We start from the raw sequence: 26,786 nt of genomic DNA, 5'->3' as shown, positions 1-26,786 counted from the left end.
TTCCATTCTGTTCACCAGAATCGAAGGGACACTTGTTAAAACTCAGTCTCTGGGTACTGAAAAGACATAGGCCGGGGGTGCATTTATAGAGGTGTTGTGTACCAGTATAGTCATACACAGAGCAAGGAGAAGGAATCTTGAAAGGACACCAGGAAGGAACTGCTGGATGAAACAACACACCGATCATCCTGAAGGAATCTAACAAAAGTTGTCCTGGGCAAAGGAGGCCTTTGAAAGCAAAGATGTCCAGAATAGGGGCAAATTCTGTTGTGGTTTTTTTTTTTTGTTTGTTTGTTTTTTGACGTGTAATTTATTCCTTTTACTGGTTTCACACATGGGGTTTCTGTGTTGGGTTTTTTTTTTTCCCCATTTATTTTTATTAGTTGGAGGCTAATTACTTTATAATATTGTAGTGTTTTTTGCCATACATTGACATGAATCAGCCATGGATTTACATGTGTTCCCCATCCCGATCCCCCCCTCCCACCTCCCTCCCCATCCCATCCCTCTGGGTCTTCCCAGTGCACCAGCCCTGAGCACCTGTCTCATGCATCCAACCTGGGCTGGTGATCTGTTTCACACTTGATAATATACATGTTTCGATGCTATTCTCTCAGAGCATCCCACCCTCGCCTTCTCCCATAGAGTCCAAAAGTCTGTTCTATACATCTGTGTCTCTTTTCCTGTCTTGCATATAGGGTTATCATTACCATCTTTCTAAATTCCATATACATGCGTTAGTATACTGTATTGGTGTTTATCTTTCTGGCTTACTTCACTCTGTATAATGGGCTCCAGTTTCATGCAAATCCTGTTTTTGAAGCGGCAGCCTCAAACCAACAGACAGATCACATAATTTGGATGTGCTCTGCAAGAACCTGCAGGTCAAGTTTCAGGTTCATGAGCAGCTGTCTCCCTATGCATAGCAAATGCATCAAATTTAATGTTGATGAAAATGAAGCCCTCATATATTTATATATACAATCTAGAGCCTGTTGATGATCTATTGAAAAATAACCCTTTGTTTCAGTTATAAGGGGCTTCCCTGATGGCTCAGGGGGTAAAGAATCTGCCTGCAATGCAGGAGACACAGGGCATGCAGGTTCAACTGCTGGGTTGGGAAGGTCCCCTGAAAGAGGAAATGGCAACACCCTCCAATCAATACTCTTGCCTGGAAAATCCCACAGAGAGAGGAGCCTGGCAGGCTACAGTCAATGGGGTTGCAAAAGAGTCGGACACGACTGAGCAGGAGCACAAGGATGTCAGCTACAAATCCTCACACTTGAGGAAAGAAATGGCCCTATCAGCAGATACTGGGAGGTACACTTCTTTAAGATTCATAAGCCTCCTTAGAAGAGCAAGGACAGAGTGGATTAGTCAGAAAATACTGCTCTGATTTTTCTAGCATTTCTTCCCAACCCATCAGCTTCTTATCTTCCTTACGCACCTACCAGTTACAGAATCAATATCTGGTTCATAAAATTACTTGTACTCATCACTGAAAATAAAACAAGATGGGTGAGCACTAAACTTGCCAACAGCCCTTGGTTTCCAATGATTTCCATTGTTAACGGAACCCCCTTTCATTGCTAAATTTGTAAAGATGTTCTAATAACATTTTAGCAAAATGATTGCTCTGGGGACAGTTTAAGATCTCTTTGTATAAACCAAAGTCATTAGGAACAAATGAAAAAGCTCATTTGTTTGTAAAGCATGAGCTGAAAAACCCACAGTACCCATAGTTATGAATAGTACAAATAAGTCCTGTGAGATTCTTGATATTAGAATTACAGGGAGGGAGAACTTGGAAATTGTTTATGAAAATGTGAAAATCCTCACAGTCATATCTCTTTAGCTGCTGCCTCAGAAGTAAATCTTTTAGTGGAATCTGATCATGTGGGAAGGAAAGCTGTGCTTGTTTTTCTCTGGGTCTGGTATGCATTGCATACAGGATTAGAGAACTGGACTTCGTTAGCTGCCTTCCTACAAGATGAATAAGCCAAAAAAGGAAGTGCTTTTATCTTTCTAGGGCACTGACACTGCAGATATGATTACCTAATTAGTCTAACTGTACTATACTTTTTATTCTTCTCTCATTTTAAACAGCATGATGACAGAGTTCATTTGTATGTAAAAGTTCTGAAATTATACAAGTTGCATATATAATGTTGAAATAATTTTTTATATTTTGGTGATATGTTTAATCTTTTTTTACCTTGCCAAAAGCAAATGCCTAAAAACTAAAAACTTTGAGGTAGAAGTTAAAAAATTAAGTACTGAGAAGATTAAAGGTATCCATCTTTAGGGAAAAATTTTTACAGAGTTAAATAGTAATGGTGACGTAGTGGGACTAATATTTTAAAACATAGTAAATTTGTACTTTAGTTATTAAATGGAAAATTGTGAAGTAGACTGGTAAATTAACATAAATAAGTAGAAAATTTTCCAAAGTTTTTGCTATGGAAGTTTTCATTGCTACATTGCTTTTTAAGGGGAAAACTCAGAACTCATCTAAAGAAAGAGGATATATGTATACTTATGGCTGATTCATGTTAAGGTTTGACAGAAAACAACAAAATTCTGTAAAGCAACTATCCTTCAATAAAAAATAAATTAAAAAATAACAATAAAGAATTTGTTTAAGATATAAATAGCAACTAAGAATGATATCATAGATTAATATTGGATGATATGGTAAAACACTTTATCTAATATGAAATACATCATTAAAGATAAAGTATTATATACATATTAATATGATATCTCTATGCTCATCTAAAGAAAAATGATAATTTGTATGTTAGAAGAAAGACTGAAAGGATAAATAAGAGAATATTAACATTAGCTTCATTATAAGTCATTAGAATTTTTAAACTTACATATTTCAAATTTAATAATTTAATAACTTCCACAGTTACTTTGGAAATAAATAAGTGTATAATTACATTTATAAAGATAAAATTTTGGAATAAAATATATTTCAATATAAAAAATGCTATTACTAATATATAAAAATAATTATGATGATACAGTAACAATATTTCCCAGAGGAAAATTACACTTACCAAAAGAAAAAAGATCACACTATTTTAAAATAAAATCTTGATGCTTAATCACAATGTGGGTTGATTTAAGCAGGTTTTCAGTAGACCTAATTGGACTAGTAACTGCCTTTAGTACTAGGCAAGTCAAGGTCACTGCTTTGGGGCTCACTTTTTATCCTAATTGGACAAAGGCTAAAGTACACGAGTTCTCAGGTCCCTCCCTGCTCTGTTAGTGCAAGCTTCTTTTCATCAGTGGTTGTATTAACTTTGAAATGTGCATTTAATTATTTTCAAAGACAAAAAAAGATTTTTCAAATCACTAGCCTCTTCTTTCAGTGTCACTACACACGCCATTGATATGGAGTGGGCCTATCATTTAAATCATTGTAATTAATTTGCAGTTAATCACATCATTTGAAATATCATTTGCCTATTCTAACTAAAAATTAAAAGACAGCCATTGTTGAGGCTTCTTCCACCAACACTCTATATCTTGTTCTGCCTTATACTTACAAACACTCTTACTTCTTTCAGGGCACACAGTCCTAGACTTTAAAATATCAGACAGAAAAGTCACCTGCATTATCAAAGGCTGACCCTGTCCATTTTGTTTTCTACCTTCATTTCTCATTCTATCTTGATCCCTTGGTCCCTTGTCTGCTGCTAAGAAAATCATAGTGAATAAAAATTAAAGCTATATAGAAGTAATGTGTGACTTTTTGCACCTACCTGTCTCATCTGGACAATGGGAATAATAATTCCTTCCAGCATTGTTGCAATAATTAAATGAAATAATGTTTCATTTGATATTCATGTGATAATGGTACATATCAAGAGTTCAGTATGGACTTCAGATAAATATTGTGCATAGCCAAGTACAGGGAACATAGAAAATTGTCTATGTTCAGAGAAAATAGGTGTGAACATAGAAAATAGGTAACAATAACACTCCTCCTCTTCATCATTTTTATTGCTATTATTATTAGGGTGCAGTGGCAACAAATATTCCTATCGTTCCCAAATGAGTACGGGACTAAAAAGAAAGCAAAAATAAAGGTTTCAGCCAACCTTTCTAAAAATGAAGTATTAATTATGAAAGTCATGAATGACATATATCTCAGGTTTAAGGCATTACAATCAAATACACTATTTTAATTCCACCTAACTTGACTGGTATGTGTGTGTGCTAAGTCGCCTCAGTCGTGTCCGACGCTTCGCGACCCCATGGACTGTATCCTGCCAGGCCCCTCTGTCCAAGGGATTCTCCAGGCAAGAATACTGGAGTGGGTTGCTATGCCCTCATCTGGGAGATCTTCCCAACCTAGGGATCGAATCCCCATTTCTTATGTCTCCTGCACTGGCAGACGGGTTCTTTACCACTAGCATCACCTATGCTACTGAATTCACACAAAAACTCTGGCGACCCAAGGACTACAGTTCCTTAGCATCTCCGCAAGCCCCCTGGCCGCGGGAGAACAGAGCCCCCACGTGAAGGACACAGTTGTGAGGCGGCAACAGTATCCTTCCTGCCTGTGAGGGAGCAGGGGTATCCTTCCTGCAACAAGGGCTTGCTCTGTTTCTGAAAAGCCCCCTTACTGGTGCCCACAAGCCTGCCCATTCCCCCTATACACTGAGCACAGAAAAAGGAATACCCTTAGGACCTCAAAAAGAGCAAAAAGAGAGTACGGGAAAGCTGGTAGACTACAGACCAACTATATTTAAAATGTGGCCTGAAATGATGTTCAAAACCTCTTCACATTTTCACTTTGCATATTGTAAAGAAGCATATGTTGATGTTCCTAGTTGAAAAAAAAAAGGACTGCTGGGAAGGGGTGAGTCACTTTAACTCAATATCTTGAATGTATCAAGAGTATATTTTAAGATAACTGCACTCTTTTTAAATGGCTTTTATAATTAAAATGAACTTTAAAAGGGACGTTCACTTTGCTTAGGCTGAAATAATAAATATGACATTATATTTTAAACCTTTAAGTTCCTATATATAAAGTAGCTACTATTTCTACTGGGTGGGAACAGAAGGGAATGGTGAGGGTCAAGTTTCTGGGCTGTAAGACCATTTTACAAAATATAACTGCAAAAGCATGAAAACAAAAGAAGCCAAGCGGCCCAGACAGAAGATGAAAAAGAAGAGGACTAGAAGGAGACACAGAATAAAAGGTAGGAAAAGCACGTGTGACACATACAGAGCTGTCAAAACATTCAGAGTGATGATGACAAAGACTGGCATGACAAAAACCTGCAAAAACGTAAGGTGAGATTTTAAATGCATTCTACTGAAAACCCTAGAACACAGTTATTTCACATTTCATGACTCAGAACCCTTATGACATCTAGAGTCAATTATGCCTATAAGAACTTAAAAAAAATCAAACTGGTTTATAACAAAGGTAGAAAAATTAAGATATCTATGATGACTCACTTGAAAACTGAGAAGTAGGCTGTGATTTTAAATAACTCTAAAAGCATAACATAATTTAAAACTTAAGAGGTATACAGTTGTAGTAGAAGTTGTGAAATGGCTGATAAATTACCCTGTTTATAGATGCCTGTGTTAAAGAGCAGATAAATTGTTTCCTAATTGTTTCCCGGTAATTGCGTGCCTATTATGTGTGGCTTTCCAATGAATTGCTAATCTGCTCCATCCCAATTCTTGAATATTTAAGCTTCTTCTTCACCTAGTTCAGGTCAGAGCACTGTAAATCGAAGTGCCCCCTATGATATGAATTTTAAATATAGGTGGTGCTTTCTGAATCACAATGATTAGGAATAAGTACTCTAGATTAACTTTTAAGATGGAAGATAATGACAGGAATGATACATGAGCTCCAACAGCAAAACTATAGCACTGTTCTCATTCAAATCATGATCCAGGATTGAATGTTTATGAAAACTCCACTGGATGACATCGGGCTCCACCTGGAAAACAACTCTCCTTGCCAAGAAATAGTTTATAGCAACAGTCATTGTCTGCAATTCTTCATACAAAGGTTGAAAAGTGCACCAATTTATTGTATCCATCAAATTACTACATCTGCAAATATAAGGCCATGAACAAATGAGGTCTACCTTCATTTCTAATGCACTATCAAGGTCACTGGTTAATAAGGCTGACTGTCCAGCTTGGGAAGAATCAACTACAGCCATTTAGTTAATTTTTTAAGCATAACAAGGAAGCTGTCATGAGTAGGCAATAATTAATAAATTTTCCTCCCTTGAAAGGTCTCTAATCGAAAGATTTATTTGGCTAAAGTAAATTTTACTATTGTATGTGTGTGTGCATGTGTCTGTGCATTGACCAAAAAGTAACTCTGTATATTTTCATAATTTTAATTGTTAGATTCACTGTATAAGAAAATGTTGCAATTTTTAAAAAAATAGAGAAATATTCTTATGCCCATTAAATTCTGGTTGTTCTATGTTTCCACTGAAAGATACTTAGATCCTCCTGTGGCAAAGTAGTAAAACCTGTGATAAACTTTACATGTCAAAGAATCAAGATTAATTAAAAAATAATTTAATTTGATAATTAAAATGGTTATAAAGAATCTAGTCCCATTACAAAAAGCAAAATAAAATTATTGTTTTAAAAAAACAATCTGGGTTCTGTAAAAACATACACTTTGAAAGAGTCAACGCAATTGTTATGACATTCTGAAATAACTGAAATGTATGTGTGCACATATACCTGCAACTGGCAGGTACTGGTTATAGCGTTGTTATGTGAATAAAGAGTGCACAGTGAATGCTTGCAGAGTATGCTCATCTCAACACAAAATAAGCAAGATTCGTTTACATATAAAAATAAAAGTCACTTCAATTTTTTAATTTGTTTTTTTAATTATAGAAAGAATCTCAAATCACCAGAAAGACAAAAAAAACCTCTTTCTAAATATTTAGATGTGAAGGGAGCCTGAAACATGAGGACGGGTTCTCTGTTGTGAATTTTAGGGCTGTCTATATTAGTTTATCTTCATGCCATAGGCCACACTCCTCTTTTTTTCTTACACAATTAAAAAAATGGTATTCTGAGGAATCATGATATTAATTTTCTCTGAATTTTTGAGGAACAAAAACCTGCCTTCTCAACATCTTCTTTTATTCCTCCACTTCATGATGAATATATTAAGTAAGAATAGTTAATGAAAGTTAGAAGTCTTATTTGATATCAGTAGCACTCCTTGAAATCCTGAAGGGAACCCACTCCAGTATTCTGGAGAATTCCAAGGACTGTATACTCCGTGGGGTTGCAAAGAGTTGGACAGGACTGAATGACTTTCACTATCACACTATTATTAGGAAGACTAACATGAATTATTTTCACTTTGAAATAGAGTAAATTATATGTATAAAATCAGTCCTCAGTCTCAATCACAAGGGGGGAAATATAAAAGAAATGTTGTTAACGCTAATAGCAATGCTTATATTATTTTTGGAAAATGTGGAGGAAATTTCTTACTTATAGTGCTTGTAGTAGTTGAAATAAACTTTATAATCAATGAATCTTGAACCTGTCAGTATAATCTACTCTGTGTTAGTACATAAGAATGCTTTCGAAGCTGCAAATATTTCTGTTGGTGCCTCTGCTCTGGCTTAGTAAATAATGATTACTATGGTAAGTTTAATCACCATCGCTCCCTGTGTTGCCCATGTAAATTTATATTCACTTAGTACTTACACTGTGATAAACAGTTAGGCAGTTAAAATACAGCTATTCTACAACTAATCAATACATATCTTTTGACAGATGATACAAGAGTTCAATAGTGTTCTGCCAAAAATTGGTATAATATTAGGCAAACAATGCTAGCATGATAGGAAAATTATTTTTGGCAGAAATGGGGGAAAAGCCAATTATACTAAAAAGAAGAAAAAAAGTTAAATTAGATCAAGCCATTTTCAAAAACACACTCTATAAAAATTAAAATACTTTGAAAAAACACTATTGACTATTTGCCTCTAAGCACGTCCAGTAATATAATTTTTTAATGTCAGGAAAAGCCAAAAGGGTTGGGAAATGGAAAATAAGTGTATGATTATTTCTGCATTTTAAATTAGAATATAAAATCATTAATGCATTTATATTACAAACTAAATGTGACTATAAGAAAATTAATAGAACCATGCACTTACCAGAGTTATATTAGCTCTCAATGCAATTAAAGTCCCTGCTACACCAATAAGTAAATTAAAAGTACATTCTGAAAGGAGGTCATTCAGTCAAATATTTATCTGATGATGAATTGAAATGAGATAGCATGTATTGAATTCTCCAAATAGTGACAAAAAGAGTTACTTTCAGTGATTCTAGAGAACCATAAGGAGAAGAAAGATTATAAAATCTTCTACATTTAGTTATTACCACTCCTTAAGTATACTGTCACCCTGCTTATGTAACTCATATGCAAAGTACATCAAGAGAAATGCTGGGTGAAGCACGAACTGGAATCAAGATTGCTGGGGGAAATATCAATAACCTCAGATACGCAGATGACACCACCCTTACAGCAGAAAGCAAAGATGAACTAAAGAGCCTCTTGATGAAGGTGAAAGAGGAGAGTGAAAAGCTGACTTAAAACTCAACATTCAAAAAACTAAGATCATGACATCCAGTCCCATCCCTCATGGCAAATAGATGGTGAAACAATGGAAACAGGGACAGACTTTATTTTCTTGGGCTCCAAAATCACTGCAGATAGTGACTACATGAAATTAAAAGACATTTGTTCCTTGGAGGAAAAACTATGACCAACCTAGACAACATATTAAAAAGCAGAGACATTACTTTGCCAGCAAAGGTCCATGTAGTCAAAGCTATAGTTTTTCCAGTAGTCATGTATGGATGTGAGAGCTGGACCAGAAAGATGGCTGAGTGCTGAAGAATTGATGTTTTTGAACTGTGGTGTTGAATAAGACTTTTGAGAATTCCCTGGACTGCAAGGAGATCAAACCAGTCAATCCTGAAGGAAATCAGTCCTGAATATTCATTGGAAGGACTGATACTGAAGCTGAAGCTCCAATACTTTGGCCACCTGGTGCAAAGAGCTGACTCATTAGAAAAGACCCTGATGCTGGGAAAGATTGAAGGCAGAAGGAGAAGGGGACGACAGAGGATGAGATGGTTGGATGGCATCACTGAATCAATGGACATGATTTTAAGCAAGTTCCGGGAGATGGTGAAGGAGAAGGAAGCCTAGCGTGCTGCAGTTTATGGGGTCGCAGAGTTGGACATGACTGAGTGGCAGAACAGCAACAAATTAATTTTAATGCATGATTTCTCCTTAAACAGAAAGTCAAGCAGGTCGTGATTGATTACTGGTTATGAGAAAGATTTCCAGTTTGACAAAGGAATTCACAATTGGATCAATTCATATAGCGGGTCTACTTGCTACATTTCATATATTGCTTTTCTTCTCCATAGTTTATCAATACATTTCTATTTGTTAACAAACTTTAATCTTAGCAGAAAAATATCCTTTTTAAGTTTTGGTGATGGAGCTTAATTTGCATTTTTCAGCAAATAAAAACAAAACTAACTGATTAACTGAAAATGAAATTATAATACTACCAGAGGATATTCTTGGGTCAGTATAGCTCCTGCCCAATCAGCTAAATTTTTCACAGTACCAAGACTTCAATCTTGAGAAATTACTTTGTGGGAGAAGGCTATATTTTAAGGTGACTTAAAAAAAATTATTGGGGTATAGTTGATTTACAATTTTGTATTAGTTTCCGTACAGCAAAGTTGATCAGTTATGCATATACATATGCCCAGTCAGTTTAGATTCTTTTCCCATATAGGTCATTAACACGTATTGACAGGAGTTCCCGGATAAAGTCACAGATACAGAAAACAATATGGTTACCAGGGGCGAAAGGGTGGAGAGAGTGATAAATGTGGAGATTGGGATGGACATATACACACTACTATCTCTAAAATAGATAACTGATATGAAGGCCATTGTTATACACGGCTCCTTCTCTTAACATCTTTCGCTCTTTGCCTACTGAGTGTGTATCTTTCCTGTTGGCCTCGGGCCAACTGTCACTCTGCAGGAATGTCAGCCTTACTGATGGGTCACATTGTTCTTTTCTTATAAATCTCCCTCTGGTTCTCAACACACTAAAACTATACAGTATTTGTATGACATCTGATTAGTCTCAGTCTATCCCACTGGACTGTCAACTTCAGAAAGAAAGAAACTGTCCTTTAGCTCATGACTGCCTTTTAGCCCAACGCCTGGGATATGGGAGAGACTTAGCAGCAGGAGCAGCAGGGTATGTTTGGTACCTGAATAAAATGCTGACAGAGTCTGAATTAATACAGATTAACCACACTAAGTAGATATTACTGTGGGAGACGTACTACTTTATTTTAGAAATCAAGCTGAAAGTTAACAACTTTCAAGCTTTCAAGTTGTTTATGATCCAGGTATTCCATTATTCAAATGTGACTGGTGAACTTGACTCTGTAATTTCGCATTGATCACAGTGAGGGATGCAGCATATTTAAGATTTTATGTTTTAACTTTGAAAAACTACTGAGGAATAAATTAATAAAAAGACATCAAAGATGGAGATAATTTTGATAATAATTGTGAATTATTCCAGAGGGTCCCACAACACTTTTTGCTTTAAAGATTATCTTTGTTGGACTTATGCAAAAACAATTCACAATGAAGTGACTGGCCACAACTACTAAAATATAAAATTCCTAGAGCACAAGGGCAATAGAAGGAAAGTATTTATCCTTTAAAGGATCACAGCAAACTGTGGAAAATTCTTAAAGAGATAGGAATACCAGAGCACCTTATGTGTCTCCTGAGAAATCTGTATGTAAGTCAAGAAGCCACATTTAGAACCGGACATGGAACAACAGATTGGCTCAAAACTGGGAAACGAATATGTCAAGGCTGTATATTGCTTATTTAACTTATATGGAGAGTATTTTGTACAAAATAAGTTACATCATGTGAAATACCAGGCAGGATGACTCATAAGCTGGAATCAAGACTGCCAGGGAGAAATATCAACAACCTCAGATATGAAGATGGCACCACCTTTATGGAAAAAAAGTGAAGAGGAACTAAAGAGCCTCTTGATGAAAGTGAAAGAGGAGAGTGAAAAAGCTGGCTTAAAACTGAACATTCAAAAGACTAAGATCATGGTATCCAGTCCCATCCCTTCATAGCAAATAGATGGGGAAAAAGTGGAAACAGGGATAGATTTTATTTTCTTGGGCTCCTAAATCACTGTGGAGGGTGACTGCAGCCATGAAATTAAGATGCTTGCTCCTTGGAAGGAAAGCAATGACAAACCTAGACAGTATATTAAAAAGTAGAGACATCACTTTGCCAACAAAGGTCTATATAGTCAAAGCTATGGTTTTTCCAGTAATTCATGTACTAATGTGAGAGCTGGACCAGAAAGAAGGCTGAGCACCTAAGAACTGCTGTTTTCAAATTGTGGTGCTGCATATATGGAATCTAGAAAAATGGTTCTGAAGAATTTATTTACAGGGCAGCAATGGAGAAATGGACATAGAGAATAGACACGGGGACATGGGGAGAGGGAGGAGAGGGTGAGCTATATTGAACGAGTAACATGGAAACTCACATTACCATATGTAAAGTAGACAGCCAACGGGAATTTGCTCTCTGGCTCAGGAAACTCAAACAGGGGCTCAGTATCAACCCAGAGGGGAGGGATGGGGAGGGAGATGGGAGGGGGGTTCAGAAGGGAGGGGATATATGTACACCTATGGCTGATTCATGTTGAGGTTTGACAGAAAACAAGATTCTGTAAAGCAATTATCCTTCAATTAAAAAATAAATTTAAAAAAATTGTGGTGCTGGACAAGACTCTTGAGAGTCCCTTGGACAGCAAGGAGATCAAACAATTCAGTCCTAAAGGAAATCAATCCTGAACATTCTTTGGAAGGACTGATGCTGAAGCTCCAATACTTTGGCCACCTGATACAAAGAGCCAACTTGTTGGAAAAGTCCCTGATGCTGGGAAAGATTGAGGGCAGGAGAAGGATGTGACAGAGGAGGAGATGGTTGGAAGGCATCACGGACTTAATTGGACAAGAGTTTGAGCAAAACTCCACGAGACAGTGAAGGACAAGGAAGCCTAGTGTGCTGCAATCCATAGGGTCACAAAGAGTCGAACAGGATATAACAACTGAACAGCAAAGATAAAAGTAAACAAAAATATATGCTCTCAAGTTTCGCATTCAGCAAAGGGGAAACTAGCTGAAAGTACTTTAAATCTACACTACAAACATTCTAGTAGCTAATTCATTATATTCTTCCTCTCACCTCAAAGGACTAGTCTGTTATATAAAAAAAAAAAAAACGATTAAGGGAGGAAATCACATCCATGGTGCATGAAGTCCTCTATTAACAGTGTCTCAACTGTGCACAGTGTGAAATAAATAACTAGCCAAATAAATTACATATAGGATGCTCACGTACAAGTAATAATGTCAACAACTGAAAATACAGGTCAATCAGTTTGAAGTTTCTTAATATAATACACTGGGACTATAACTGCCTTTTATAGCAGTTATATTTATATAATAATATAAATATTTTAAATATTTTAAATATAAATATATTTATATAATTAGGAATTTATATTCCTAAATTCTTAGAAATTAAAAATGAAATAATTTCTGATACTTTTACCCCAAAAAAGCAGATTTTATGCCAGATATTGGTTAGGATATAAAGAAATATACGACTTGTAAAGCAGTATTGGCTAACACTGAAAGAGAATGCTGTGAGTCAAATATTTGAAACATGAGACAATCATAAAAGTATTTTAAAAAATTATTTTAGATATAAAATGCCTATTTTATAATGCAAGGTAGAGGCAATTAGTTGCATTTTTTTGATGGAAATGAGTTAAAGTAAAACTAAAAATTATATAAGGTCCCTTGGGGAAATCTACAAGAAAAAGTATATAAGTTCTTAGATTATATACCATTTTTACATATCCATATTTACAGATATATATGTATGTTTGTACAGTCAGTCATGTCCGACTCTTTGCAACCCCATGGACTATAACCTGTCAGGCTCCTCTGCCCATGGAATTTTCCAGCAAGAATAATGGAGTAGGTTGCCACTTCCTACTCCGGGGGATCTTCATGACCCTGGGATCAAATCTGAGTCTCTTGTGTCTCCTGCATTAGCAGGAGGATTCTTTACCACTGTACCACCCGTTTAAATAAATGCAACTTTAAAATTTTATAGTGGAAAGGATTAATAGTAAATGAAAAATACATGACAATTGGCAGAGGAAATAAAACAACTTTTGGAATACACTGTAAATATTCATCTTCAGGGGCCACAACACATGTGTGAATTATACCCAGCTACTGCATGCTGTGATTTCTTAATTCTTAGCCTTGAACTCCCTTCTTATATTCTCTCCCTAGACAACTTCATCTACTTCTCATTCATTCCATTTCTACCTACATCCCAGTGCGAGTGTCCTCAAATGCCCTGCTCCTAACTCTAGGCATAAGGGCAGACTTTTCAAGGAGCACCGAAGGATAATTCCCTGGGCTTCCCTGGTGGCTCAGATGGTAAAGAATCTGCCTGCCATGCAGGAGGCCTGGATTCAACCCCTGAGTCGTGAAGATCTCCTAGAGAAGGGAATGGCAACCCACTCCAGTATTCTTGCCTGGAGAATCACATGGACAGAGGAGCCTGGTGGGCTACAGTCCGTGGAACTGCGAAGAGTCGGACACGACTGAGTGACTGACACACGCAGGGCGATCCATTTCTGCATTCTAAACTCTTAAATGGTTACTCCTCTTCTCATGAAAACCCTTCTCCCACTTTCTCTCATATGAGAGGCATATTTCTCATTCACTCATCTTGTGTCTTCTGAGGGTGCATTTTATTACAGTACAAAATAAAGAGAAAATTCTACATATTGGGGTTAATATCTAGAAAATGAATTTTATATTTCTCAAAACCTGTTTCTGTAAAATTTGAAGGGACTAATCAAGCCATCAGGTGATAATTAAATTTTCGTGATAGATTATTATGTCATTTTTGGGACAAAATTTGGGAAGATTTTCAAGAATTGTGTTACATTCCTATAACAAAACAATTTCTATTCCCATTTATTTTCATGTATAAGGCTTTTTAGCACTTTAACATAAAAATATGAATAGAATTTATTGTGAAGTTTGTCTCATTCTAGCAGTGAGTAATATTTATCTGTGAACGTATAAACTAACTGGGGGGAAAAGGCCAATTTCAATTTTTACTTCTACATTTAACAATTTTTACTTTCATGCTTAGAAATTATTTACCAATATTTGCAAAGGATTTATGTTGATCAAGTATATCTAAGAAACAATTGTAATGAAAACTCAATTTAGAAAAAATATGTAACAGGATTTTATTATGAAATGAAAATATTTAAGTGTGTGTATGCCTATGTGTCTTTTCTGTGTTTATTTTTTATTGCAGAGAAATATGGTAGAGTGATCCAAAAGAGATTTTCAAGCAAAAACATAGTGTGTTAGAATACAATTTGAAGGGGGATAGAAGAATGATAGGAAATTTGTGCTTAGTAAATAAGTAATCATATTTTTAAATGGCTAATGATGAGTATAAAATAGCTATGGTGTCTCAGATCCACCGGAAACATTTAAAAGTCTGGAAAGAATTTTATTGAAAAAAAAAAAAAGTCTATTTTTACAATATGCTGGAATTTATAATCATTTAAAGGTATGATGGAGAGTTTTGATATAGACTTAAAATGCCATTTTAGGCAGTTCATATGCATAAAAGTTTGAGCCCAAGGGATTATTTTCATCAGTTGTCATCATTGCCTTCCTTTCTCTTATTTTTTCTATCCAAACATTCATTAACTCCTGTCACTTTCCTTCCTCGGTCAAGTTCAAATACGCCCTATCTCTTCATCTCCAGCCCCAGTGATCAGGGCTGGAAGTTCTCTCTGCTCTGGTCCAATTTCCACAGGACTGGCTCTCAGGGCGTCACACACCTAAGTTTCATCTTTAGCTTTGTGTGATTATTTGGAGCGATCTGTGCCTCCTTCCTACACTCCCCTCCTTGCCCCTGCATTCATCCTTAGTGCGGATAAGGGCGAGGAGCACATATTCTCAATGCCGGTCAGGTAATAGGGGCTGGCACTACTTGAATGAAGGGATGCTGCCTTCCAAGTGTCTAGCACAGTGCCGCATACATGCTTGTTGAATACACAAATCAGTGAGCATATGCTCCCTTTAACTATGCAATCAAAAGAGAACCCAGAGCAGACATGTTGTGAGGAAACTGTATGATTTATGTTCAAGACAGTGAGTGTGAAATTTTGGACTGCTGGAGGTGAGGGGAGCACTAGAGATTTAGATACGATGCCCTCACTTAGAAAGAGAGTTGAAAGTTTGGAGACAGTAACAGACTTGTCTGAACCCACAGCTGCCCACTGACAAATCCGAGCAAACCCGATTCCTCAGCCCCACTCACGGGAGGTTTGGGGAACCCTGCCCATCCCACTGCTCCACACAGACTGCGCTGTGTCCACTAGTCTGCAACAGGACTTCGCTGGTAAGCGGCCACGGGGACGGCAGGACTGGCTGGTAGCAACACGCAGAGCATGCCAATGAGTAGTGAAAAGAATACCACAAAGAGTGTAAGGAGCAGAGGGAACAGGACCACAGTAACTTGGAAACATGGCCAGTAACAGGATCTATGGTTTTCAGGGAAGAAAACATGAGGTTTCTGAATCAAACACATAAAAACCGTAATGGAAAAGAGCCCTTTGTCCTGCCACTTGTATGTTCTCACACAAGTTCAACCATTACTGATGGGCCGAGAGCAGACAAAAGGAAAGGAGCTTCACTGGAGCTCTTTATACTAGGAGATTAAACAAGAGCTATGAATGAGGGACACTGTGGCTGCATGGGCTGGGAGACGAACCCAGGCCTCCCGCATGACAGGCGAGAATTCTACCACTGAACCACCTATGAGAACTAACACCCCAGAAAGATGTCCTTTTCATTATAGGGGACTGGAATGCAAAAGTAGGAAGTCAAGAAACACCTGGAGTAACAGGCAAATTTGGCCTTGGAGTACAGAATGAAGCAGGGCAAAGGCTAATAGAGTTTTGCCAAAAGAATGCGCTGGTCATAGCAAACACCCTCTTCCAACAACACAAGAGAAGACTCTACACATGGACATCACCAGATGGTCAACACTGAAATCAGATTGATTATATTCATTGCAGTCAAAGATGGAGAAGCTCTATACAGTCAGCAAAAACAAGACCAGGAGCTGACTATGGCTCATATCATGAACTCCTTATTGCCAAATTCAGACTTAAACTGAAGAAAGTGGGGAAAACCACTAGACCATTCAGGTATGACCTAAATCAAATCCCTTATGATGGTACAGTGGAAGTGAGAAATAGATTTAAGGGACTAGATCTGATAGACAGAGTGCCTCATGAACTATGGACGGAGGTTCGTGACATTGTACAGGAGACAGGGATCAAGACCATCCCCATGGAAAAGCACAATGGCTGTCTGAGGAGGCCTTACAAACAGCTCTGAAAAGAAGAGAAGTGAAAAGCAAAGGAGAAAAGGAAAGATATTCCCATTTGAATGCAGAGTTCCAAAGAATGGCAAGGAGAGATAAGAAAGCCTTCCTCAGCGATCAATGCAAAGAAACAGGGGAAAACAACAGAATGGGAAAGACTAGAGATCTCTTCAAGAAAATTATAGATACCAAGGGAGGATTTCAGGCAAAGATGGGCTCAATAAAGGGCAGAAATGGTATGGACCTAACAGAAGCAGAAGCTATTAAGAAGAGGTGGCAAGAATACACAGAAGAACGGTACAAAAAAAGATCTTCATGACACAGATAATCACGACGGTGTGATCACTCACCTAGAGCCAGACATCCTGGTATGGGACGTCAAGTGGGCCTTAGAAAGCATCACTATGAACAAAGCTAGTGGATGTGATGGAATTCCAGTTGAGCTATTTCAAATCCTGAAAGATGATGCTGTGAAAGTGTTACACTCAATATGCCAGCAAATTGAGAAAACTCAGCAGTGACCACGGGACTGGAAAAGGCCAGTTTTCATTCCAATCCCAAAGAAAGGCAATGCCAAAGGATGCTGAAACTACCACACAATTGCACTCATCTCACATGCTCGTAAAGTAATGCTCAAAATTCTCCAAGCCAGCTTCAGCAATATGTGAACCATGAACTTCCAGATGTTCAACCTGGTTTTAGAAAAGACAAAGGAACCAGAGATCAAGTTGCCAACATCTGCTGGATCATTGAAAAAGCAAGAGAGTTCCAGAAAAACATCTATTTCTGCTTTACTTACTATGCCAAAGCTTTTGACTGTGTGGATGGCAATAAACTGTGGAAAATTCTGAAGAGATGAGAATGCCAGGTCACCTGACCTGCCTCTTGAGAAACCTGTATGCAGGTCAGGAAGCAACAGTTAGAACCAGACATGGAACAACAGACTGGTTCCAAATAGGAAAAGGAGTACGTCAAGGCTGTATATTGTCACCCTGCCTTTTTAACTTATATGCAGAGTACATCATGAGAAATGCACAAGCTGGAATCAAGATTGCCGGGAGAAATATCAATAACCTCAGAGATGCAGATGACACCACCCTTATGGCAGAAAGTGAAGAAGAACTAAAGAGCCTCTTAACGAAAATGAAAGAGGAGAGTGAAAAAGTTGGCTTAAAGCTCAATATTCAGAAAACTGAGATCATGGCACCTGGTCCCATCACTTCACGGCAAATAGATGGGGAAACAGCGGCTGACTTTATTTTTGGGGGCTCCAAAATCACTGCAGATGGTGACTGCAGCCATGAAATTAAAAGACGCTTACTCCTTGGAAGGAAAGTTATGACCAACCTAGACAGCATATTAAAAAGCAGAGACATTACTTTGCCAACAAAGGTCCATCTAGTCAAGGCTATGGTTTTTCCAATGGTCATGTATGCATGTGAGAATTGGACTGTAAAGAAAGCTGAGTGCCGAAAAATTGATGCTTTTGGACTGTGGTGTTGGAGAAGACTCTTGAGAGTCCCTTGGATTGCAAGGAGATCCAACCAGTCCACCCTAAAGGCGATCAGTCCTGGGTGCTCATTGGAAGGACTGATGTTGAAGCTGAAACTCCAATACTTTGTCTACCTCATGCGAAGAGCTGACTCATTGGAAAAGACCCAGATGCTGGGAGAGACTGGGGGCAGGAGGAGAAGGGGACGACAGAGGATGTGATGGTTGCATGGCATGACCGACTCTGGGAGTTGGTGATGGACAGGGAAGCCTGGCATGCTGCAGTCCATGGGGTCACAGAGTCAGACACGACTGAGCAACTGAACTCAACTGATTCACTTTGCTGTACATCTGAAGCTAACACAACATTGTAAATCAACTATACTCCAAAAAATTTTTTAAAAAAGAAATCAACATATCTTTTAATATTAATTGAAAAAAACATTAACATAAAATTAAGAGGCTGTGTTATCATGGACACATTTAATTTCAGGTTACATGTTTATTCAAAGAAAATCCCACATTGATATATTGAGATCCCTATGTAGTTAACTGCATGATCTCAAAAGTGTTTTAATACAGAGGTTTTCAGATAATAATTCATTTACAGTAAAAATTATATCCCTTCTGTTTTACTCAGTGAAGTTCATGGCAATCATTTCTTATTTATTTCCACCAAGCAGTGAAAGAAACCAATTTCTGTCCTTTTTATTATGCTTTTTATCCATACAAAAAAGCTATCATCTTTTGCGCGTCTTTTTCTTAGAGTGAAATTCTCAGTTCTCTTGACCTCCTCTCGTAGCTGGTGTTCTCACAATCTTTTTTATCATTTGTATTGTTCTCTCCCGAATGCTTGGTGATTTGTCTCTTTTCTGAAATGTGGCATTCTGCTGAACTTAGTCCCCAAACCACAGCCTAACAAGACCTGAACACAGCTCAATCTGTCTGCATGCATGACATCACCATCACAATTCAGCACACTCTAGCAGCATTTGAATATTTTAAGAGATCAGAATGTTGACTCATTCAGTGTATCATCCACTGTAATTCTTGAATTTTTCCCACTGCTGCTACCACCTCTAGCTTTTCATTGCACTTTTTGGATCCATTAGCCAGCCTTGCACCAACTTTCCATTGTATTTTCCTGTGCCACTGATGTGACCTATCTCCCCAGTGTATCAGGACCAGGCTGTATAGTAACGAGCAGCCCAGATGTTTGCAACTGCTGCTTCTTCCAGGGCTCCTTGTCATTTAGATTTATTAGCACAAATATATATAGCATCTCACTGACCAAAATTTTTTAGTATGTTACGATGTTACCTTGTGGATCAGACAGTAAAGAATCTGCCTGCAATGCAGGAGACCCCGGTTCAATCCCTGGGTCGGAAAGATTCCCTCGAGAAGGGAATGACAACCCACTCCAGTATTCTTGCCTGGGAAATCCCATGGACAGAGGAGCCTGGCGGGCTACAGTCCATGGGGTCTCAAAGAGTCAGACATGACTGAGGGACTAACACTTTCACTTTGACATTACCTTTGGAGAGTCTTTAAGATGTTTTTTAAGGTTCCAAAAACAAGCAAACAAAACTGACTGGTCTGTTACTTGAGGCACATTTAAAAAGAAACCTAACCCCGCCCTTAACTGACTCAATTTAAGAAAGTTAAACTCGGCCCCAAGTCCAGGAGTGCATTCTTGTCTTATTGTTGAGCTGGCACTTCAAAACTACAGATAAAACCTCTGACCTCACACACAGCCAGCTCCGTGAGCACCACGTACACTTCCTGCAGGAGGTCACCTGTGTCACGCTGGGGCATGGCATTCGGCTGCGTGGTTGAGTATTTCTTAGTAAACACAGAGTTAGTTTCATTTAGCAGGTTTACTTGCCCAGTCACAAAAAGAAGCAAAACAGGACCATGTAAAAATGATGAAGGACATAACAAAAGAAACTTAAAGAATTAGGCCCCAATTTAACTATTGTACCACAAATAAGTGGAATAGTTATAAGAACTGAAATGAGCTGACACTTTCATTTATAAGGGGTTTATGGAAGTGACAGAGGGTTCAAACTCACAAGTCAAAAATTTCTGTACTCTTTAAAACTAAACATCAATCCACGTGCCTTCCTTCTGCTTGGAACCCCTACCACCCTCAGCAGTGGCCACAGGACTGGAAAAGCTCAATTTTCATTCCAACCCCAAAGAAAGGCAATACCAAAGAATGCTCAAACTACCGCACAATTGCACTCATCTCACACGCTCGTAAAGTAATGCTATAAATTCTCCAAGCCAGGCTTTAGCAATACGTGAACCGTGAACTTCCAGATGTTCAAGCTGGTTTTAGAAAAGGCAGAGGAACCAGAGATCAAATTGCCAACATCCACTGGATCATCGAAAAAGCAAGAGAGTTCAGGAAAACACCTATTTCTGCTTTACTGACTATGCCAAAGCCTTTGACTGTGTGGATCACAATAAACTGTGGAAAATTCTGAAAGAGATGGGAATACCAGACCACCTGACCTGCCTCTTGAGAAACCTGTATGCAGATCAGGAAGCAACAGTTAGAACCAGACATGGAACAACAGACTGGTTCCAAATAGGAAAAGGTATACGTCAAGGCTGTATATTGTCACCCTGCCTTTTTAACTTATATGCAGAGTACATCATGAGAAATGCTGAGCTGGAGGAAGCACAAGCTGGAATCAAGATTGCTGGGAGAAATATCAATAACTTCAGATACGCAGATGATACCACCCTTATGGCAGAAAGTGAAGAAGAACTAAAGAGCCTCTTGATGAAATTGAAAGAGGAGAGTGAAAAAGTTGACTTAAAGCTCAACATTCAGAAAACTAAGATCATGGCATCTGATCCCATCACTTCATGGCAAATAGATGGGGAAACAGGGGAAGCAGTGTCAGACTTTATTTTTCTGGGCTCCAAAATCACTGCAGATGCTGGTTGCAGCCATGAAATTAAAAGATGCTTACCTCCTGGAAGGAAAGTTATGACCAACCTAGACAGCATATTAAAAAGCAGAGATATTACTTTGTCAACAAAGATTCATCTAGTCAAGGCTATGGTTTTTCCAGTAGTCATGTATGGATGGGAGAGCTGGACTGTGAAGAAAGCTGAGCGCCGAAGAATTGATGCTTTTGAACTGTGGTGTTGGAGAAGACTCTTGAGAGTCCCTTGGACTGCAAGATCCAACCAGTCCATCCTGAAGGAGATCAGTCCTGGGTGTCATTGGAAGGACTGATGTTGAAGGTGAAACTCCAATACTTTGGCCACCTCATGTGAAGAGCTGACTCATTTGAAAAGACCCTGATGCTGAGAAAGATTGAAGGAGGAGGAGAAGGGGACAACAGAGGATGAGATGACTGGATGGCATCACCGACTCGATGGACATGGGTTTGGGTGGACTCCGGGAGTTGGTGACGGACAGGGAGGCCTGGCGTGCTGCGGTTCATGGGATCGCAAGGAGTCGGACACGACTGAGCGACTGAACTGACTGAACCACCCTCCTGACACTCCCATACACACCCATCCCTGCTCACGTGGCCCGGTCACCTAACAATGTCCTACTCACTCTTCATAAGGCAGAGCACAGGGTCTCCCAGGCAGCAGTCTCTACCTTCTGCAGGTTCACACACTGTCTTATGCTTGGTTCTTGCTTCAAAATACCACTATTGTTTACAGAGCTGTGTCTCCTATTAATTTTGAGCTTTGCCTCTTCTCTTTGGTTTTTGGTTACCATCTACTACTGAGAATTGCTCAAGAAAATTTCATTAAAAAAATGAATTATTTTAAAGATAGAATTTTCCCAATAGCTATATTTTTAAATGTAGAAAGTGATATCAGGCTTGAATACTCCTTAGAGAAATTATGGTAATATGTTGTAAGTTCATTTCTAATAAAATAGTAGGAATGTAGCTAAGTATGAGTAAATTCATGAAAGGGTTCAAAAACAGCTATCTGTTCTGAGAAAAAGCACCTGTCTGTAGCCAAATAAGGGGCTTTCCAGGTGGCGCTAGTGGTAAAGAACCTGCCTGCCAATGCAGGAGAAGTAACAGATGTTCCTTTGATTCCTCAGTCGGGAAAATCCTCTGGAGGAGGAAATGGCAACTTACTCCAGTATTCTTGCCTGGGAAGACTTGGACAGAGGAGCCTGGTGGGCTGTAATTCAGGACACAACTGAAGTAATTTAGCACGTTTAAGTCAAATTGCCAGATAAAACAGTCAAAGAACCAAACAAAAAAACAAAGGGGTGGAAAGTTGAGATCACAATTGTCAAAGAGTATATTTCACTTTTTTTCCTCGAATGTATATATGATTAAATATCTTGGTCACATTTTGGATGTATTGATTTTGTATAAATGTTTAAGTTTTGATAGCCCAATTACATGTTATCACATGTAAAAAAACAGGAAAAGTTTTTTTTAATAACATTTTAAGACCAATATAAAAGTTTTTAGAGGACTTAGCCAAAAGGATAAGTTTTAAAAATGAAAATGTTTTAGTTCTAGAGAAGAGTGATGAAGAATTTAATCACTGTCTTCTAGTATATGATGGTTCCATTGAGAGATGATAGTAATAAAATATTTTCCTTCTCAGCTCAGTGTACGGCCAACATGGATTAACTTAAAAAGAAAAGAAGAAAACTCTAGAGAAGGTGAGAGATTATGACTAATTACTAAGTAATGCAGTGAAAGATTTCCCTCACAAACTTTTAAAGCAGGAGACCTACATTTTTATCTGGAATCAGACATAAGTTTAAACCTAAACAACTCTCAGCAAGACAAATATGATTTTGTTCCATAAACAAATTATACTTTCTGTGGTTCTCAATGTTCTTCTACAACAAGTCTCCTCTGTTGCCCACAGGGCTGTCTCAGCCACTGACACCAGGGACAAGCCCCCTGAAGCATGTAAAATAGAATCATCTGAACTAATTATTCCCTAAATCCTCACCCTTCTGATCAGACTCTCCTTAACAAGGTGGCCAAAGAATGGAGAAGTGTAATTAAAAATTTCCCAGAGCATAAAAAGAAATGGAACATAATGATCTTTGGAAATTCAAAGACACCTAAAATATTTTAAAAAACTATAGTAAGAAAATCACTGATCTTTGATTGTTTACGCTTCATAATTTTTCATTAACATTAAGTGACATTTAGTATAATAGTTAAGTCAAAAATAATTCTATTAAATATTTTTAACCTCACATAATATATGAAAATACTGTATTGTGAAATTCCAAGATAAGACACAAGTTTAAGGTTTCTATCAAAGGTCACTGAAAGACTAAAGGTTTTTCATAACATTTTTGTCTTTAGGTTTTACAATTAACATTTGCTATGCTGCTTCATTTATATCAAATGCTCACAGTTGTTTTATAAATAAATACCACAACCTTCCTAGGGAACTTCAGAGTTTGACCTAAATTTAATTATCTTGTTTTCATGGGACAGCAAAACTATCAAGATTCAAAATAAGGTGACACCCTATATATGAAGAATAAGGGCCTCGCTTAAGAAAGGTAGATTAAAACTAGATAAAGTATTCCAAAGAGATGTACATCGTGGCTTCTGTGCCGCTGCTTGGTATTCTGTGAACCTGAAACAAAGTTCTGCAGTGTTTTCATCTTGTCTTGCTCTTCTCCAGCTGATAAATGTAATGCATCCACTAAGAATCTGAAAGTAGTACATACCATATCAGAAAAATAGGATTTGGTTCAACTTGCCTGTTCCTGTTGCTGGAAATCCAATCTGAAATAAGTGTTGATGCTTGTTGATGACAGTGCTTGTTGCCAAAACTACATGCCAACATTATAACTTCTCTACGTAGTTCTCTAGGTATCATCAAGAGGGAAAGAAAAGTCAACAGTGTCAGTATCTGGAGAGAAAGGGTAACTCATTACACTACATTACCGTACACAAGTAAATAATTAACACAAAAAATTTTCAGACACTGGAATTCCATTTTGCTGAGTAAGAAATAATTAAGCAGGGTGGAAGTTGTGCATAAAAAAGTCTTCTCTGGAAACAGTTCTCTAGTGAGGGGTCTAGGTTCAAATCTCAACTTTACCAGCAGAGGCAGATTTTAAATTAAAACACGGCAAAGAAAAGCCTTTGTTCTCAGTACCAGGTGGTGGAAACCGTGCTATCCACCAGCAGTCCTTCCAGGAAAGGGAAATAAAAGATGCAGAACGCAGGACCGTCTCATGCTGCTACAGTCACAGTGAGTGGCGTGTCATTGTACAGTTCTGGGGGGGGAAAGCAAATAAGGAAATAAAACCGTACTCATGTTGGTAGGACGCTTGGACAAGGGATCCATTAAAATTGTTTTTTGGCCAACCAAGCTTGATGTATGTTGTTGCAACTTGCTTTAAAATATATTCCTAAATGAAGAGTAGGAGAAATAGAAATAATGTTACTTTCAAGTCACTCCACTCTGACAACCGAAATTATATGGTAACTTAAAATATTTTCCAAATGAACCTACTTTGAATATCCATAAAATAATGGGTATGGAAAAGCTTTATTATAATTTCATTCAACATTGTATTTCAAACATAGAAAATAAATATAAAATACAGTTGCAATGGTGGAAGTCTACTGTTTACTGCCTATTGAACAATTAAGCAATTTTCACTATTAAATATTGGAGATGACAATTTTTGTAGCAAAAAGGAAAGTAAGGAATATTGATAATGAATTCATGTATACATAGGTACATATGTATGTAGATGTAGTTTATGAAAGTGAGTACCTAATCTTTATCATTTTATGTAAATAGACCATATTTAATACAAACCTATTAGATAAGCCCAGCTAATAGCCTAGCCTTGTTGAACCTGACACACACAGAACAGATTCACTCTTGAGTAAACTGATATACTATTAACATTTCAAAATCAAAATTAATTCATCTAATGATATACTTAAATATTAGTAGTAACGTAAGATATGTTCTTCTCACTTTAATGTGGTCCTTGAATTTTGTCAAGGAAGGAAAGCACTGAAATTACAGTAAAACAATTCTTAACTTTTACTGGAAATGAAGTGCCTGGCATGATATATTATTCTAAAGTACAAATATACACAAGAATGTATTTTGTTTTACATAAGTTTAATAGTACAGTGTCTCTGTGTTAAGGAGAAAAGAGAAGGGTAATAAGCCTTTCTCCAGCAGATAAAAATGATACCATAACTGTACTGACACTTGTATGCACGTCTGCTGCAAAGGCAGACAAAAACAAAACTAATGACAACGAACAGTCAAGCCAAGATTATTCTCATTAAAAACATTACTAAAGCCAAGGTGCTTTCATGCAGGCTTAGGACAATATTAAAAAAGCAACTCTTAAAAAGTAAAATTAAAAAAGCAACTCTCATGGACATCATAAGCTGTTTATCATCATCACTGTTTAGATGACTCTAATAAACAGCTTTCCTGTCGGAGCAATCTAGCCTCGAGTCATTTCAAATGCATAGGTTAATTAGAAGAGCCAGTATGTTATAAATTAGGAAAATTTTATAAGACACAGAGCAGAGTCTTCAAATAAGTAAAAGGAAAATAAATAATGCTCAATGGTGATAGAAGTTATAGATATACATTCTCGCATGCAAAACTTCACTGATGATAAGAAATTTTGGAATCAAACGCTCAAAGTACTCAACCCTAATGCTATTCAAAATGATTCTTCCATTAGCTTAGGTGGCGTCGACTGTGTGGGTTTGGTTTTCCAGCCCTAGGCTTAGGAACTCTGGTCAGGTAACATCTTGGAATGTTTGTCATGTCTTCAGGTCTATTTGGATTATCTGTTGTTTGCTCTCCTATATCTCCTTGGACCCAATTATGAATGGGCTTTTGCCTCACTGTTGATCTTAACCTTGCTAATTAAGGAAGTGAATTGAATTTACTATGCCCTTTTGGATAAAAATAATGACTAAGAATCTTTACTGAAACTGTCTATATTCTGTGAAGATTTTTGCATCCCTCTCCCAGGTTAAGTCCTTTGTGAGCACAGAACCCTTTAACTCTAGGGAAGTAAGTTTGAACTTTAAGGATTTGTTATGTATATTTGTTCTTAAATTCTGAGGCATTTAAGCTTAACTGACACTTTCAGGCCAGAACAAAAAAGTAGCGTGTATTACACCTCTTTCTTCAGAATTTGTCATTAGTGTCATACAGAAAATCAGAACAAAAATGATAACACAAATTAGAAGGAACTAAAATAACATGGGATCAAGTTGAACATAGTAGATAATGAGAAAACAGTTTATCTTCTGAAAAGAAGAAAGAAGAAAATATATCTTTTTACATTGAAGACGTTGTATTTCTCCATGCGGTCCAGTAATTTATCTAGAGGATAAAGAGCTCTGCTGGCAGCATGCCAAGGAAGAAAATCCTTTTCCTCAGACAGGTATCTGATAATCTCCAGGGGAATATTCTGAGGCAAATACCCAGCTCTGCACAAAAAAATTTAATGTTAATTATATGCATAAAAGATACATGATGAGGCAAAAATGAAGATTTTATGTATGCAAATAAAAGGCAGAAAGCAAGATTCATCACAGTATAAAGAAGCCATACTCAGAACTATAAGAATAAAATTACTCATTCTCTAAATATAGTCCTACTTAGGATGCCA

The 26,786-nt window shown here is 37.5% G+C and overlaps 1 protein-coding gene and 1 non-coding gene across 2 annotated transcripts in view; both read right to left on the bottom strand.

Moving 5' to 3' along the window:
• Nucleotides 1–26,786, bottom strand: part of TRHDE (thyrotropin releasing hormone degrading enzyme) — a 419,920-nt gene that overhangs the window by 17,971 nt on the left and 375,163 nt on the right. Inside the window, exons 13-15 of the mRNA XM_061121911.1 lie at nucleotides 26,457–26,604; nucleotides 24,433–24,530; nucleotides 23,874–23,981 (exon numbers count right to left, since the gene is read on the bottom strand). Coding sequence (XP_060977894.1) covers nucleotides 23,874–23,981; nucleotides 24,433–24,530; nucleotides 26,457–26,604 — 354 coding nt within the window. The remainder of the gene's footprint in view (nucleotides 1–23,873; nucleotides 23,982–24,432; nucleotides 24,531–26,456; nucleotides 26,605–26,786) is intronic.
• TRNAD-GUC (transfer RNA aspartic acid (anticodon GUC)) lies at nucleotides 16,007–16,077 on the bottom strand. The gene has a single exon. It is a non-coding gene; the product is annotated as a tRNA-Asp (tRNA).

Source organism: Dama dama, chromosome 3, assembly GCF_033118175.1.
Source record: "Dama dama isolate Ldn47 chromosome 3, ASM3311817v1, whole genome shotgun sequence".
NCBI lineage: Eukaryota > Metazoa > Chordata > Mammalia > Artiodactyla > Cervidae > Dama > Dama dama.
This window is presented reverse-complemented; position numbering and strand designations above follow the sequence as displayed.